Source organism: Rousettus aegyptiacus, unplaced genomic scaffold, assembly GCF_014176215.1.
Source record: "Rousettus aegyptiacus isolate mRouAeg1 unplaced genomic scaffold, mRouAeg1.p scaffold_m13_p_3, whole genome shotgun sequence".
Classification (NCBI taxonomy): domain Eukaryota; kingdom Metazoa; phylum Chordata; class Mammalia; order Chiroptera; family Pteropodidae; genus Rousettus; species Rousettus aegyptiacus.
In genome coordinates this window covers 71,242,408-71,260,980 of record NW_023416306.1, presented here as the reverse complement: position 1 = coordinate 71,260,980, position 18,573 = coordinate 71,242,408, and the positions used below count along the sequence as shown (strand labels likewise).

At 33.4% G+C, this 18,573-nt stretch overlaps 1 protein-coding gene across 4 annotated transcripts in view; it reads left to right on the top strand.

Moving 5' to 3' along the window:
• Window positions 1-18,573, top strand: part of ERCC6L2 (ERCC excision repair 6 like 2) — a 148,745-nt gene that overhangs the window by 122,596 nt on the left and 7,576 nt on the right. For all 4 annotated transcript variants that reach the window (XM_016159471.2, XM_016159470.2, XM_016159472.2 and 1 more), the window contains one exon: window positions 18,338-18,519. In XM_016159471.2, the coding sequence (XP_016014957.2) occupies window positions 18,338-18,519 (182 nt within the window). The remainder of the gene's footprint in view (window positions 1-18,337; window positions 18,520-18,573) is intronic.

Genomic DNA, 18,573 nt, shown 5'->3' with positions numbered 1-18,573 from the left:
GAAGTTTGAAATGCATACCTCATACAGTGGTACTTTATTTTAGTAGTGGTTTTATAAATGAATAAAAGCTTCTAAAGAATGCTTCTGAACTCCCAAGCTGTCTTTGTTTATTTGATTCAGTAAAGGATTTTGGATTGTCTTAACAATAAAATCAGAATACAAAATGAAATTCAGGACCAAGGGAGACATAAATTAAACTAGAAGTTCAAGACTGGGAGGTAGTTAAAATGCAGATATATAGGACATAATGTTCTTACCCAGATTTTTTTTTTTTTAATGACAAATTTGATTGAGTTTCCTAGTAGACAAAACAAAGGAAATAAACTATTTAGTGTTTTCTCAACTAGTGCATTTGGAAATGTGTGTGGGCAGTTTGAGTGGTCACAATGACTGAGTGCCCAACTGTCATTAATGTGTGGAGGCCAGAGATACTCAATGACTGTTTTAGGGGATAACACCCTACATGCCAAGAACTGTTTTGCCTAAAATGCCATAACACCCTGCTGAGAAACACTGAGCTAAATGGTTGTCCTTAAGGGGGAAAAAATACCAGCTCTTCTAAGGAGAAAAAAACTTCCTAACACTTAGTTTGAAGGAAATTTGTCTCCTGGGTTTTAAATGAGGACCACTGAATAATCCAGTGAACAGTCAGTTGTCTTATAATATCCTTAGAGTAAATGTAATAATGGACTTTGAAAGGCTGTGCTTTTAGCATTTTTCCATGTAATCCAAAGAGCCAACACCAAAATACAACTCATGAAAGCATACCTGGGTCTTTTGAATAAATGTCATTCAAATGTTATTCTCATTTGATCCAGAAATATACTGTTTCTCAACCAGTACTGTAGACATTTCTACAGTTTGACTACCTTGTAGGAGCTATCTGTAAAAGGTTGGAAAAATTATGTTGAGTTTGCCAGAAACTTGCTTTATTAAAATGAAGAGCATATCAGTATCTTTTAAATAGCTAATTTTTTATTAGAGTTTTCTTTTTCTAAACAAATTTTAATGTGAAAGAAGTAAGAGAGTTTGTCAGACCTCTGTAGTAGATGTTAATGAAATGATTTAACTAGATATTAGTTATTAGCTTATTTAAATATTTTACAGAGAAGAAATTTACAGGTGTATAATTCCTCCCAAAATGGACCCGAGAAGCAACGCCTAGATCTAGAAGCAATAAAAAGTCCCTTTGGAACCTTCTTAAGGAAAGTTATAAAAATGAAAATACTCCAAATATATTTTGCCTTTAATTTGCAGGAAGTGGGGGTGGTTAACAATACCAATAGTTTTCAGTCTTTTTCAGCCCCAACATTCTTGAGGTGGATAGCACACTCTCATCAGAAACCTTGGCTCTTTACAATGATTTTCAGAGTGAGGGATATTTTTTACCAGGAAACAAACTGAAGTATCTATCCCCTAGGTGTTCTAATATGCCCTTTGAGGCCATATATTTCCCCAATCACACGTAGACAGACTTAGTATTTCTTTAACAGAGAAAACAAAGAAAATTGCTGTTTTATGACTAAATCATGGTTGGTATAAAATATTCAGGGAAGTTTTAAAGCCACTAAACAAGAGGTCCAATCCCATGCTACCAATGCTAGCTAGCAGGCCAAGAACTGTCTGTATAGACATTTATTTCAGTGGCCAACTTCTTTAAATCAATCTTGGTACAGTAAAAAATTCCAACAGAATAAGAATCAATCCCTCAGGTTTGACTTATACCATTTAATATATCAGATTACTAATATAGCTATACTTCAGCATCTTAAAAGTTGTATTACCTATATATAAAAATTACTCAGGGACAATATTATAAACTTACTAATTTTTTAAAAGGTCTTACTTGCTATATGAAAATCAGAATTTTCAAAATAGATAGTGATCATACATATTTGTGATATTCTTAGTTTTTCACCATTATCAAAAACTAAAACTACTGTATTTTTGACAAAAATACAACTGCTGAGGTATGTATACCTTATGCTTTTCTCCTTTTAGTTTAATTAGAAGTAAATTAATTAAATAACTCATATGATGATTCTCATCTTTAATTTGTTGAACTCTGTAATCTTTCATAGGCAGAAAGAATAGTTGTAGCCATAACTAGCCTGTGGTATGCACTCTACTCAGAATGCCAGAATTTTAATTCTAGCTGAACCTCATACTTCCTGTGTGGCCATGAGAAAGTTACTTACCTTCTCTGTGTCTCCGTTTCCTGGTGTTTAAAATATAAATAATTATACTTCTTACCTCAAAATGTTTTTTATGAAAACTGAATGAAGTAATACCACTAAAATGCTCTGAACGGTGCCTGATACAAAGTCGTACTCAATGCTACTACTACCATTGGATAAGACTGATATCAGGTCTCTAACTCACCTAATTGATCTCCAGGGGATCAACTAGAAGTAATCATAAACAGTTGTATGCAACCATATTTAACTATAAATAAAAGAATGGGTGGTATAGTAGATCTGGGGCTTTGGACTCCCTTTAAAAAAAACAAGAATGTTCATGATAAAATATTTTTCAAACTTTTATATGTGACTATTGAGTTTTTGCTTATGAAAATAGCCACTCAGTTCTTTATCATTTATATTACTTTATTTTATAATAGTCTATATGAGAATTGAAGTTACTAGTAATTTTTTCTCTTTAGAGCTGATAGATTTCTTTTCTCTTTAGATTCATCAATTGAAGTGACTCCTAATTTAAGATATCTCCATAGCTTCTGACAGTCAAATGAATGAGACATCACTCTGCCTTCAGACTAGTCCTTTTGCATTATCTTTATACATAATATTTGGTTCTCCTCATTATTATTCTTCTGGAAACTAAATACAACCTCAGTAATGTCACGGAGATAGAATGAGGGTTGTGTCGTTTTTCTCTTTAAAACTATTTGTAGACTATATTAAAGGATTTCTGAAGAGACTTTTTAAAATAATACTATTACACATAGATGAGCTATTGATGACATTTCAAAGTCTTATCACAGAATTTCTAAGAAAAAAATGTTCACCATCACTAATTTCATCATATCTAGTCAATATTACTTTAACTCTTTTAATGAATACATCATTGGAACATTTGTTAGAGATATGTATATCACTCACTGAGAGGTTTACAGCTTGTAGTATGTATGATGGTGGGTGGCAATAGCAAATTTGCAGTTTTTTAAAAAAGTTTTAAATAGTTATGGAAAGAAAAGAGAGTAAACTAAGGTGAAAGGAAATGAAGCAAAGTGAAGACAAAAGAGACTCAGCCATAGTGTTAGAAAAATCTGTAAACCTCTTGCTTCTGAAGACTCCAAAAATCCCCAGACCTCCCACCTATAGTATAGTGTCTTTCATCTGGGGCTCACATCCAGAATCTTTTTGATTACTGAGAATTCTTCTGAGTGCTTCATGTCTGTCACCAGAGTTTTATTAGAGACCTTTACTTGTGTTTGAAAAGATTTGTGTGTTTGTGTGTGTGCATGCGTGCGTGTGGTCTGTGTCTGTGTGTGTGCGTGCATGCGTGCCTGCAGCCAGACGCAGATGTATTGCCTCACTTTCTAAGAAAACAAATACCATTTATTTGTAAGATAGCAATACAGGATTGACAGTGACCACAATATTCAAGTATTTTACTTTCCAAGAAAGACTACAGTTAAATCTAAGTTAAAGACTTAACTAAATTGCAAAGGAATATACTAAATAGAAAACTTACAAAAGAGAAGAAATATATACCACAATCCTAGATAAAATCCTATGGCCTTTCAGAATTTCTCAGTACTTTTGATGTAATTATTGATAACCAAATGACAAAAGCGATGAACTTGCTTTTCAAATTTAACTATATATTAAGATAAAAGCCTAATACTTAAAAATATCTATTTCTATCTTCCCTTTCGTTTCTTATAGTTTATACTTTTATAAATAATTTCTATTTATAGAACACATTTTATAGATGTCTTAAATGAAAACCCATCTCTCCTAAAATAAATTTTTAATTATGCCTTTATTATATAGTAATACAAACAATATAAAATAAAAATTCGTTTTGCCTTAAATTGTACTTGGATATTTTAGAACCATTTCTGAAGACAGCTTTCTTTAAAAGATGAGATATCTGATAAGAGGGAAAACCTGTGTGATTCAGGGTTAAGCTCAGACCAAAAGAAATGTTTAAAGTGTTGGAAGGAACTGATAATAAATACCTTTATTAGAGTTAATTTGTTCTTTTAATATATGGAAGTATGTCACAAAACCTAGCTATACCTGTTTGTGATGTGGTGCCTCATTTTTTCAATCAACTGCATGTTTTCAACTTAAGTTTACTTAAAGTTTTCTGAAAAGAAATGTACAAAGACAGCATTCAATTAAGGATTAATCACTATGGCAACTGAGACGTGGTGACTGAAAGAGGGAGGATGTATTCTCCCCTCAGCTTCCTGCCAGCTGTCATAGTCAACCTCTGCTGCCTGAATCCAAGCCAAAATATAGACTGTGACCAACTCTAAGAAACTATATCTGTATTTTTATAAATTGGTACAAGTATCAGACTATAAAAGAAGACTTAATCCCTTGAATTGGATGACAGACACTTGGCACTCTCACGAGTATTTGACAGAGAAATAACAGGTCGCTTTGTAGTAAAACCTGGATTAATAGTAAACCCTTCTTTATGTTATTGCAGTGTGGTGTAAATGAGAGAACTAAGCATGCTGTCAGCCTGGGGGCAGTGGGTGGCATGGGGGGAAGTGCCTTTTATATAACCAGCGCAGGTTTAAGCACTGTTCAGAATACTGTAAATACAAAATGTTGTGTTAGTATAAGAACTTCTCTTTCTTGTATTTGTATTAAATTGGCATTTTGTAGACGACTTAAAGAAAGGATTTCTATGAGCTATGGTGGATTTGATTGCAGTATGTTTATACAGCTTTCGGAGTCAGCAAGGAGGGATGGACTGTTTACAATGAGCAGACTTTGGGGAGATATAGCATTCCATTATCCTGTTTTTCAGGATGGTGAATGGCATGATGGTTTAAAGTAATTGTTCACAAATGACTAGTTTATGAAGCAGTTCAGTAAGGAAGGTTTATGGTTTCAGCATGTAATGGAATTAACTCTTACCGGGTGGGATTTTTCATGGTCTTATCATTTTTCTTTCTATAGTTAGGTGTTAATTTTATGATGTTTATATCAGAAAGTTATTCTTTCAAGTGATTTTAATAGAGATCAAGTTTTGTAAAATTGTGTGTATGTATGAAATTATGTGACTAGTTTTGGCGTGAAAAAGGCTTTTGTGTTTCTATCCTTAGAACTAGGATTGATTCAGAAACATAGTATGTCATTTATAAAGAATACTTGTCACCTAGTCAGAGGAAGAAGAATCTAGTGTTAACTATAAATACATATACCTATTCCCCTCCTAGCTGGTGGCTATGAGAAACTATGGCACCCTTTCTCACAGTGACATTAACCAGGATTAGTAGAATAATGATTAATGCGTACAAAACACATTCAACTCCTTGAAAAAAAGGCATTAAATGTACTCAAAATATAAATTTTTATTATTGTAATTATGATTATCGATTATCAGTAGGAGTAATGAGTAAAACTCCCTCTGTTATTCTCTACAATGAGAATATAGAGAATATTATTATTTTTGTTGTTAATAGTACCAATAGTAGAATATTTTAGAATATTATTAAAGATAGCTAATCCAGTCCTCTAATTTTGTAGATGAAAGATCTGCCTTGAACTATGGCTGTCATGAAGACGACCATATTGTATTTGAAAGAAATTATAAACTAATTTGGCAATAGTCTGCACTGACCAAAAAAAGAAAAACCTTTGCTTATTAGGAAATAGTTTGATTCTAGCTCTTCTCCTAGCTGGTCATTGTTCCAATTACATAGAAGATAAATATGTCTTCTTTGAACAATTTCTCTCTTTAGAATAGTTGGAAGATTCTAACTTGTTAAAAAAAATACTGTTTCTTCAAATAATGTCTTTTAAGTAACAATATAAAAGCTTAGCGACATAAGGCCTCATTGAACTTTGATTGACTCCACCTAGTTACTTAAAGAATGTTAAGCACTTAGCCCTTTTCAAATTATATTTTATCCCTCTCTGAAAACCGTGGTATCAATTGGACATGCCCACTTAATGGAAACACCTATTGCCTTGTCATCCATCGGCCATAGTGAGGTATAGGAACTCGCTCAAGAAGGGAGAATATGGAAAATGATGTCAGAAAGATATCCCTACCCATAAATGATGTTGTGAGTGTTCCTCATCTAGCACTAAGAAATCTGAGCTGTCGCTATAATGATTAATTTTCTGTTTTCCACAGTTATGTGAAATGTCTTATTGTACTTCTTTTCCATGGCACACAAGGCCTATTTCAATTTGACCCTAGGTTGCTTTTCCAGTCTCATTCCAAGATACTCATTCAGGATTATTGACACTGTGTGCCAGGTATTATGCTAGACACTGGGGATATAAAAGCAAACAGGGTCTTTCTAGTCAGCCTTCAGTTTATGAACCAGTCTCCAAGCACACCTTTTGGACTCCTTTTGATGAAGGACAGGGTGAATCCCCCTGAGTGGAGATTCAAGTCCTTTACCTAGAGAGAAGGCTCTTGACTGAGTGCAGGAAAGAATTCATACTAGAGTTAGAGTCAAAAGGAAAGTATTAGAGAAAGGATTAACACTCTATAGACAGAGCATGGTCTCTTCTCAGAGACAAAAAGTGAGAGAACCAAGAGGGACAGAGAGACAGAGAGAAAAGACAGATGGAAAGACAGAGACAGACAGCAAAGAGGGAGGCAGTGTCTGTTAATAGGCCATCAGCAATGCCTGACCCCGTTTCCCTGATGAGACTGTCAAACTCTTTTGTGTTAAGAACTGCATCTTATTTATTCTATCTTTTATTCCCAGGACCTGCTGATTTCAATTGAATTTTCAGAAGATACAAAATAAAGCCTTCTCAAAGAAATTCCGTTAGTAAAAATGTGAAGAATTACTCTAGTTTATTACTCTAGTTTATAGCATGAATTCCTGTGTGGTAGATTGGCTTCAGGCAGGGTGAATATATCTGAACTATGGTCCTTGATCTAATATGGAATTGATGATATTTTTGCAAATTTCCTAAGGAGGATAATATTCCTTTTACTATAACCAAAGTCAGTTCTTACAGCTTTCATAGCAAGATGACATTTTATTTTAACGGTGTTGGTCATCTTATAGCCAAGTTACTCTCAGAATCAAATTTCAGTTCATCTATAAACAGTTTTCATGACTATTTAGCATTAACTCCTTCAAAATGGAATTGGAAATTCATATCTTACTATTTTATTCAGTATTTAAGGCTATCCTGTTACTGTTGTCAGGTAAATTATTGAATACCTTAAGAGGAAGAACTCTTCACTTTGTTCATAAAAGTCATTGGGTAAATATCTTCCCAAAATTAATTTTTTTAGTTGTGTTATTTATATTTGTGTACATTTATATTGCTCTAACCCTAATTTATTGAGAGGCTACAGGGAACATGACTCAGGACTCAGTACAAAAAATATATATATGATTGCTCTCTGGATTGGAGGTATATACGATCTAGTTATATAATAATAAGATCTAAACAATCAAAATAGTACAGGGCCCTGCCTATTCAAAGAGAGCCCCTCGATCCTTTTGGTAGGCGAAATTAAGATCTTTGGCCTACATGCAGTATTGTTGCTGCTTGATTTGGTATGCTATGTATGATTACATAAAATTTTAAATCAAGATAGACTACATTTATATAATAAATCTATCAAATGAGAAATTGAAATAATAATGCAAGAAAGAAGTACTCAAGGGAAGTCTCATGAAGCTAGACTTTCAAGCATGAGTAGAACTAAGTTGGGCAGAGGCAAGGTCGAGGAAATTTAATGCTAGAAATATATGTCATGATGTGTTTGACAGTCGTGAGAAGACTGACCTAATCAGGTTGACTTGGGCAACAGGGAGAGTAAAGCTGCGTAGAGGTTTGGGAAGAGATTATGAAAGGCTCTCCTTTTAAAGAAATAATCAATGAATGTTAAACTGACATGAACAGACTGAAATGTTAGAGTTTATACTCTGACAAGTAACTTTCAACATGTGCTGATATCTAACCATTCAAAAATTGAAGGCCAAAAGCCACAGCTGGAACAGGTAGATATAATCATTATTCTATAATTTTACTCAAGAAAGGAGCATTTGCATGTTCACTTGTGTACGTAAAGCTGCGTGAAACCAAAATCTGCTCTTGATCGTTCTGTTCAGATAGTCTGGATGGAAGTATCAAGTGCTAAATGGCTTGCCAGTATATTGCAAACAAGCAATTTTCAAAATGTGGCTCATGGACGCCTATGCTATTTGAGACTCGTTCAGAAATCTGCAAGGTCAGGACTATTTTCGGAATGATACAAAGTGCCCTTCTAGCTTGTTGGCATTTGCACAAATCATGCAAAAGCAATGGTGGGAAAACTGCTGCCAGCTTAGCATGAAATCAGTTAGCATCCCTAAATTGTACTAGTGGCCCTTGAATTCTTTACCTTCACAAACTTGCAGGAAAAGAAAACTAGTTTCTCTTATGAGTATCCTTGATGAAGCAGTAAAAAGGACTAATTTTATTAACTCTCAACCCTTTAGCACTCATATTTTTTATATTCTGTTTGATGAACTAGGAAGTGTACATAAGCACTCATATAACTGAACTGCAAACTGAACTAGACACTTTTTTTAGGGAACATCATTTGTACTTGAAAGAATGACGGAGAAACTATGGTTATTTAGACTTGTGCATTTAGTAGATAATTTCTTTAAAATGAACTTAGCGAGTATGTCACTTCAAGGAAAATAACAAACAGTACTTGTTGCTGGTGATAAAATTTAAGATTTCAAGTGAAAATTAAAACATTGAAAAACTTGCATCTGCCACCATGACCATGACACCTTCCCAATACGTCAAGATTTTTCAGATGTAGTAGATGGTGATAACAGTGAATATGATTTTACAATGTTATATAATTGTGTCAAAATTTGAAAGATCTACATAACTGTTAATTAGTATTTTCTAATGACCACTGAATGATATTACAGAATCATACATGGGGGAAAATATCACCTAAAATACCAGATATCACAATGAATTTTAATTTTAACAATATAAAAAATACTGATATTTTACGTGAAATTAACCATGAGTTTTGATAATAGTATCAACAAAAGAATATCTACAATTATTTGAAAGGCCTATTAAAATATTCTTGTCTTTTCTACATATTTGTATGAGGTGAGTTTTCTTCATATATTCCAGCCAAAACAACATTGCTGCCACAGATTGAATGCAGAAGCAGATATGAGAATTCAGCTGTCTTTTATTTAGCCAGATATTAAAGAAATTTGCAAAAATGTAAAACAAAGCCACTCTTTTCTCTAATTTTTTGTTTGTTTTGGATAGCATAGATTTTTTTTGTTGTTGTTAAAAAACAACAGTTATTTAGGTTAACATGTAATTGGCTTATTGTTATTTTTAATGAATTAATAAATATTTAAAATCTTCAATGGCTATAACCCACATAAACAAAATAATGTTAGGGTCCTCAATAATTTTTAAAGTATAAAGGGATTCTAAGACCTGAAGGGGACCAGAGTTTTGCCCCCCTATAATGCACCTATCAGGATATTGATTTTAAGCTGGTTATTAAGAAACAAAAGACTCAGAAGGAACCTTGACCCATCCCCTTTCTGCCTAAAGGAAATTCAGATAGAAAACTAGCTTCGGGAAGGGAGTCTTATCATATTCACCTTAGCACCTTTCCACATATTAATCAAGTGCGGCAGATAGGGAGGATCCAAGCAAAAATCTGTTTACTAGATTCCCCTGTGGTCCCATTGTTTCTGGGTGGCCCAGCAAGAATTTATTTGCCACGTGTTTGCTTTTTCTCCATCTACCTGTAAATTGCCTGCTTTCCCCTTTGAAATCTCAGACCCCTGCCCCACTTTTCCTTTGGGTCTCATATCTTACAGTACTCCTGAATGGACATTTTAGTCATTTTCTCCTGTTATTCTCTCTGTTAATTTGACTATTAGCCCAGCTAGGAAAATGTAGGTGAGGAGAAAGTTGGTTTGTTTTTGGTTTTTGGTTTTTGGTTTTTGGGGTGTGTGTGTGTGTGTGTGTGTGTGCGCGCCCCCACAGGTTAAAAAGCTTCAGAACTGCTATTTTAGGTCATATGAAAGAGTCACCTGATCATTAAATTCAGTTCCAGTGGGATATGCTTCCAGCTGGCCTTTCTTTGTGTGAAAGCTTTACTTCCTCTCCTACATGGCTCAGGAAAGCATATCAGAATAGGAGAGAGTAAAAATGATGTAGTTATAGGGAATCTACTCTAATTTACTAAAAATGTGAATCATTCAGAGATTTAAGTACTCCGTTATTATTATACCTCACAGCTAGTTGCAATGTCTTAGTGACATTTGTGTCATGGTGCTTGAAATATCCTTCACTAGATGCTGGAGAGCCATTAGTGGCCTTGTAACCAAATCAGCCCATACTTAGTAGCCTACACTTACTCAAGCTCGAGGGCATGGAAGAGGGAAGTGAGAAGCTTCTCTTAGGAAGTGCCACCCTGTGAAAGGCAGGCAAGGATGAGTGCCTACCAAGAAAGGCTTTAAAAAAAAAAATTTCCCATCAGCAACACCCTCCTGTTCTTTTCATAGAACAGGTATTATCTAATTATAAGACCTTCCATAGTCTTTAGAGAAATTTTTCCAGAAGTTTAAAAACTCCATACATATTAAAGATGTTCAGTTGAGATCAGGGCTGAGATGCTAAGGACCTCTTCGTTGCTACTTACCAGATAGTCTATAAAACTGGTAGAACTGTGACTTTTAAATATGGAGGAGACAGATGGGAGTCTCAGATCTAAATTCTCTACCCTCCAGATCCTGATCCCCAAATCCCTCATCATTCCTCAAAGTAATAAGGCTCAAAAATATATAAAATCTCCCCAAGTTTATACAATAAGAGGCTGAATAAGGCCTGGACACCAGGGCCTGTGGTGCTGAGTCCAGTGCTCAGACATCTACCCCAAAAGGCCCAATCTTGCTATAGCCTTTGTAGGAGATATTAAAGGAAATTTGCTGCTGACCACCTGCCTTTGGAGAATGGAGGGTATTAGTGAACATTCGTCTTTGCTCATATGCAGGCTTTGGTGAAAGTAATTGCACCATTTCACCTTGCCCTTTCCCACAGGTAGACTGCTATGGTCATGAATGGTAGTGCCTTCAGGTTAACAGGTCCCAAAGAGATGGGGCTTACATGTTTCTGTCTGTAGTGTGTGCTCTCCCAAGGCTGTCACTTTGCCCTGTCTTTTAGATATATAAGCTTCTTGGACAATAAGAAGTTGACTGTTATGGATAAAAAAGGAACCTAACCTCAGAGCATTTTTGAATTTGAATCTCAGTGTTGTTTTTTCAGATTTGAAAGTCATTTTTAAACATATAAAGAAAATTTGACTTCAGTATATATTCATGGTGGGTCCTCCGACCAGCTGCATTTTCTCCAGAGGGTGAGTGAAGACATTTCAAGGGTAGCTCATAGCTAGTTGCCTTAGGTTTTTTTGAGTGCTGGAAAAATGCATTTAAAGTAACATTTCCTACCTCAGCCAGATAACTTGAATGATTACTTTGAGGAAAGGGCTTTTTCACACTTGTGCAAAGATCCTCAAAAGTTTTTGTCATTACAGACTCTCAGATGCCATTGGAATGAATTTATTTACATGTGCTATGTGTTTTTATAGGACTCCTGATTCCCTGCTTTGCAAAGACAAGCAAGTTTTTGACATTTTATGTGTTTACAGGGTTGGCCCTTACCCAAAGAGAGATTTCTTTTTTAATCTTTTGTTTGAACAGATGTGTAAACAAAAGCATTGCTGACTTCACTATTTAAGGTTTAATGAAGAAGAAAATGAAAGCACTGGATTTTTTAGGCTTTATGGCAAAGTGGGTGTGATCGGGTCAGCATGAGGGCTTGTGGCCCACATGGTATGCCCACAGTGGCAATGACCATAGTGTGAAGCTCTGTGCTGTTCTCAGGAACTAGGTGTAGACCAAAGAGCTTTCCTGTGATGCACAGATCCTCTGGTGATCTTAGAATCTAAATTTTAATTCTTCCACTCAGGTTTCTCAATGGGTCAGAGACATTAAGAACTTTCAGGGCCATCAAAAATATCCTTCCTGCTTCCAATTTCCTCAATAACCAACTAATCAAGACTAATCATCTAACTGTGGGGAAAACAATATATGTCACTGTTAAATATACACTGCTTTTTATTATGGTGTACATTCTCTATAAGGTGTTTTCTCTAGAAACCAGCACCACAGGCAGATTGCTTAATAAAGCATTTCACTAATTTCTATTAGTCAACTGTGGACAGCCTACCCTACCCCCCATCAGGCCATCCTTCTCCACTGTGCACGCCAAGATTCCTCTGCTCCGTGGGGATATGGATGAGCAGAGAAGGAATCAGCATTATTAGATAATGCACCAGCTATTGATGTATCTCCAGGAATTAGCCCTGAGGAGGTTTAGAAAGATGGCAGAGATTACAATAGTATTTCTCCTGCCAAAATGGAACTAGAGACACTTCATGATTGCTTTTGAAACTCACTTTTCTGGATTGTAATGTTTCTTGCCCCATCTTTTAAGGGCATGTGAGTATGGAAAAGATTGATTCCTATCAACTCTTCTCATTTCCTTGCTATTCTTACACAGGTGCTCTTTACAGTTCTTTAGTAATTTACCTCCAAAATTATTTTTTACTTCAAAGACTATTAATAGAATTTTTCATTTCCATAAACATTCTCGGCACTATTCCAGTGAAGTTTCCTAGTATATAAAGATAGATTTCATAGTAGCAGAATAAATAGAAAAATGTTAATGTAATCATATGGCTGTGAAGTAGGGAGAACTTTTTGTCTTTGCTTAGTATACTGACTTCAAAGATTGCTATCTGAAAACTTTTAAAAGAGTTTTATTTTTTCTATTTCATATTGAAAATCTATATATACCTTATCTTTTTTTTTTTTTTCAGTTATGCCTTTCAAAAAATAACTATCGGCTCAATGAAAATAATGCAAAGCTTAGATCTAATGCCGTGAAACATAAACAGTGTACTTTTGGTTCAAAGGAAAAAGAAAAAGAGTATTTATTTTCAAAGGCTATTTGAATGTTTCACACTGCTGTTCTAAAGATAAGGAACTTTCCCGGTAGAACCAATATAAATCTAAAACTTCACAGTAAGAAATAAGTTGTACAAAATTATGCAGTTTATTAGTTCTAGTGTGAATTCATTTTGGCTACTGTAGAAGGAATTTTTTCCTACAAAAGTGCCCCCTCATTTATTATAATCCTAATATATTTTATAACTTAAAATAATTATAGCTTTTTTTTTTACAGAACATATACATTATACATTTTTAAATGTAATTTTTATGATACATTTTCAAGCATATTTTATGAACACATCAGAAAAATCAACAGTGATTTTTAAAATTTATTCAACAGTGATTTTATAACTTTATCAAAATTAAATCAAAGCAGATATTCATGAAGTCTCTGAAGTGAGCCATTTCCAAATTAACCATTTAATTGTGGATAGGTGAGAAGACTATTTTGGCCAAAATATATTGGAACAATTACCATTTATAGAAATAATATATATTATTTTAATTAAACAATTTTTATATCCTGAATTTTATTTTAATAAATCACTTTAGCAAAGATAACAGATTGTGCATTTAAATTTTCAATTATATAAGTCAAATTAAACTTAGCCATAGCACACCCTTTATATACTTTTAGACCTGTTAAACTATAGTACTTTTCCAATTCAACTGACTACTCCATATAGTATGTGTATGTCCAAAGGAAGAAGATATAGTACTCGTAAATTAGAATTATTACTTCAGTATTCTCTGACAAATTCAGCTTCTTAAGTAACCCCCCACTTCCATTTATTAATCTTATCATCAAATGGATTTTTAACTATGTTTACATTATCTAGAAATGATTACTATATTCCTTATGCTTACTAAGTTTTATTTTGAATAAAGATTCCATAAGTTGAATTTGATTTTTTTTTCATATAAATACTGTAGTAGAAATACATAATAATACCCAGTAACTTATGGAAGTAATCATGAACATGGCAGTTACTAAGTTAGAAATTATATTCTAACAATGACAAGCTTTCTAAAATACTTATTAGCAGAAGTATTTATACTATACAAATACTGTACAAAGTTCTTGTTTTCATAATACCTTCCTCAAAATAACCATAAATTTAAAGATGAAGGAAACCTTCATCAGAATCACGGAATATAGAGGTACTTCCTCAAGGCATATTTTGATGGATTATTTTGAAGAAAACTTTTTAGGAAAAAGTTAGGAACAATTAGGTTATTTTTCAAAAACTAGAATTTCTGCATTCTTCACATTTGCAAAATCTCCTGTAAAATATAGACATAGTGTTCCAGGTGTTGGCCATTTTATTCTCTGGGCAAAAGAGGAGTAGATTTATTTTGCTTTCTTAAGCAAGCAAGCTCATCTTCCATCCTAAATTCGTAATCCAGCTCATTTTATTGATTTTTTTGTTGTTGTTGTTGTTACTTAAACCTTCATTACAATTGCTACTTCATAGTGTTGCCTCAGTGTAATATGACTTCACGGCTTTGACGTAAGTGGTAATGAATAAATTTGAGTCCAGTTCACATAATCCGAAATCTTTTCATCTTGGCCATAGGCCTTGTACTTTGCTTTATAATAAATGATAGCTGTCACTACAATTGCAGCTGCACTATGGCACCATTTTCCTTGTATCACTTGTAAAAGATATTGTAAACTATACTACTGTATCCTTTTGTAAAGGGCTGTAAAGGATACTATTGTAAAGGATTTCATCTCTATATTGGATTGGATACTACTGTAAAGGATACTATTTTACTGTAAAGTAGTGAAACTAGCTTTTATAACAAAGAGCATCAAAGTTTATTGAATTAACTAACAAAATTTTATTTCACAGTCTTCTTTCAGTAAAACGTTAAAGTACCCTACTAAAGTGGAAATCTAAACATAGATATTTTTTAAATAAAAGATATTGAGCCCATGTGAAAGATGAATGCTTTTCCCTTTTTACTGCTGTGTAAAATAATCAAGTTTTAAAATGTTGAAAGTGTGACAAAAACTAAAGATCCGCATGTCTGATAGCTGTGGTTGGAAAAGCCGAAATCTCCTGAAGAATTTATAAATTGATTTATGAAAAAAAATCTGTACAAAATGTGAGCTTAGTAATGCTGCCAGGGTCAGAAAGACCCAGAGTAATCATGTAAATGACTAAAAATCGCCATTTCCTGGCATGATTTCCCCATGGCTTCAGAAATTGCAATGTATGAGGAGGAAGTGTTCTTGGTTGGCCCAGTTACTTCTCTTTCTGTTTACTCCCTTTACTGTCATGTAAACATTCACATCCCTCCTTACAATAATGGATTATTAATGGATAATTCTTTCTTGGGGATCATCTAAGAAAATGAGCCTTTTTATTGGAACTTTTAGCATTCATCTTCTTTTCTTGAATGTAAAATAAATGCATCAAATATCTTTTAAAATTATCTTTAAAGGAGAGCATTTTCTCTTCTTTATTAATAATATTTTAAGGTTAAACAAATTATGTCTTTAAGGAAAGTGTTTTCAGCATTTTGTGTTTGTTCATCTGAGTCATAGTAGATTTTGAAAAGTCAATTTATTTTCACTGGAAATTATGTGTTACTAGTGTTACTAAATAGCATATAGTTGTGTCTGTTTTATCTTATGTTCAGTTTATTTCAGTAAAATGAACCTGAATATAAATTGAGATAAAAATAAATATATTTTTAAAAAGAAAAAATCTAAATGTACCATCTTTTTTAAAAAATGGGCTTGTCAATTTTAATTCCTTTAAGGGTATTTTGTATATGTATATGTAAGGATATCTTACATATTCCCTTAAGGGTATTTTGTATCTTTGTATTTGTAAATATCTTTGTTCTCAACTGCAGAGCATGGTACCAGGAACATAATAGATACTTAGTAAATATTTGTAAAATGAAAAAGCCATTCCCTACCCACATTCATTGATATGAGCCACTTCAATTCCATCAGACACCTATAAAACAATATGTCATCAACAAGAATCTTTATCTAGTAAACTCTTGTAGTCTTTGTATGTCTGAAAATTTTCTCAAATGTAGTTTGGGTATAGAATTCTAGGTTGACAGTTTTTCTCTCTGCATATTGAAGACATTATCTCATTATCTTCTGGTGGTGGTGGTGGTAATGAGAAGTCTGCCTTTAGGTTGATTGTCATTTTTTGTGTGATATATTATCTTTTCTTTCTGATATTTTTAAAGATTTTCCTTTTATGATATAACGAGGTAAGGTTTATTTTCATTTTTTCCACTAGAGATTCTTTTTATTTTGAGAATTCATGCCTTCCTCAATTTTCTACCATTATCTCTTCCACTTTTTCTGTTTTCTTGGTATTTTAGAAATTTGGCTATGTCTTATATCTCTTAATTTCTTTTTCTTCCCTTATTTCTCTCTCTCTCCCCCACCCTTACCCCCCTTATTTAATCTCTACTGCATTCTAAGTAATTTTGTTCTACCAGTTTATCTACTATCATTGTAGGGCTGTTTAGTCTGCTCTTTAATCCACATTTTGAGTTTGAGTTTGTTTCTATCTCTATTTTTCAGTTCAAAACCACAGTTCCTTTTTAGAGTTTGTATATCAGTTTTTCTCAGATCCGACTATATAATATCCAGTTCTTGATGATGGATTCTATCCCTTCCTTTGTCTTTCTGTACATGCTAATGATTTAAAGTTTCTTTCAGATTGCTTTATTATCTGTATTTCCTCAGTTATGGTTTCTCATGTGTTGCATCTGCCCACTTTCAAGATGGTGGGTTTTATATGTTCTTTATAATTTTTTCCAAACTCCTTCCCCTAACCCCATTGGAATCACAAGTGTTCTCTAGATTATGGAAGTTTTCCTGTAGTATGTTTTTGTATTCACTCCTCATTTAGATCTATGATTTTCACTAATTCTAGTCCAGTTCTTTATGTTAGTTCCTACCTTAAGACTTTCCATACTACCAAGTGCTACAGAATCAAATTCTACAAATGGTACAGGCTGGGCATTCCATTTTTTTTTTTTTTTTTTTTTTTTTTTACCAGTAATTGTTTTTATCTAGAGTAAGAAGGTAACCTGCTTCTCTCCCATGTCTCCATTTGGGATTTCCTAGCTTTAATTTCCACATTGATAATCTTTTAATTCCTGCTGTGTTTTCGGTTGGTTTGTTTGTTTTTTAATTTAAGGAGTTAAATCATTTTCCTCTCCTCTCTCTCTACACATAGATCCTGTAGATTATGACATAAGACTCTATCCCTGGGGGCTAGTGAGCATCAGCTCCCACTCACCACTGTTACTTCTTTGTTTTGGGCACCTAAAGATTTTCCTTTCTTACTTTTAACTTAAATAGAATTTCATCATTGTTGTCAAATTGTATCCAGTATTTCTCTTTGTGGAATGAGACTGCAAATTTCCACATATTCACCATACCATCTTGTTAGGAAATTGGAACCATATAGTTTAAAATTACTTTTTCTTGACCCACTGTTTTTAACAACTTATGTTAAACAAGCAACCCATAGTCTGTAAAATAAATATGATTCTATCTATTTCAATCAACTGATATAAGCATCTTAAAATCACTAAATATTCTTATAACCCAGTAGAGATGAAAAGTAGAATTTGCAAAAACGATTTCCTATTTAATTATTGTATAAAGATGGTTGTATTTCAGTTTGGCTGAAAGTCCACTTAATTTGAAAGAAAGTACTGAATTAAAAAATTTTTAATATCTAATTTTTATGCCATTATTTATATAATCATTGATTTTCATCCTTATTTAAGATGTCAGCATGTGCATCAGTATGCCCACAGTCTTGACAGTAGAAATATATTATTGCCATTACTTTAAGAAAAATATATCTTTAACATATATCTTAACCCATAGATATAATGGAAACGTAGTATTTCTGTTACTTTAATGTCTTTAAGAAAGATCCAGAAGATGTAGGGTAACATCTTCTGACAATGCTATCAGTAATAGAAAATGATATACTTGATTATAAAGAATACTGGGGAAAAGTACCACAATCCTATTTGACCAAAAATGATTATTTTTCGAGACTTAGTTTTTGCTTCCTTCCCTTTTTTCAGACAAATAAAGAAGATATAAAGGCAGATACATTGACACATACAAAGAAAGGACAACAATCAAGTGAAGGAGTCATTTCATGTCCCCTTTACATTTCACACCCTGTGAGCCAGAAGAAGAAAAAAGTCTACCGCACAGACCAGACCACCTTTATACTTGGAGAAACACCAAAAGGGGTCCGCAGGTATGCTATCTAACAACATTGGACTTTAAGAATAATTCTTGGAGGAGTCAAGAA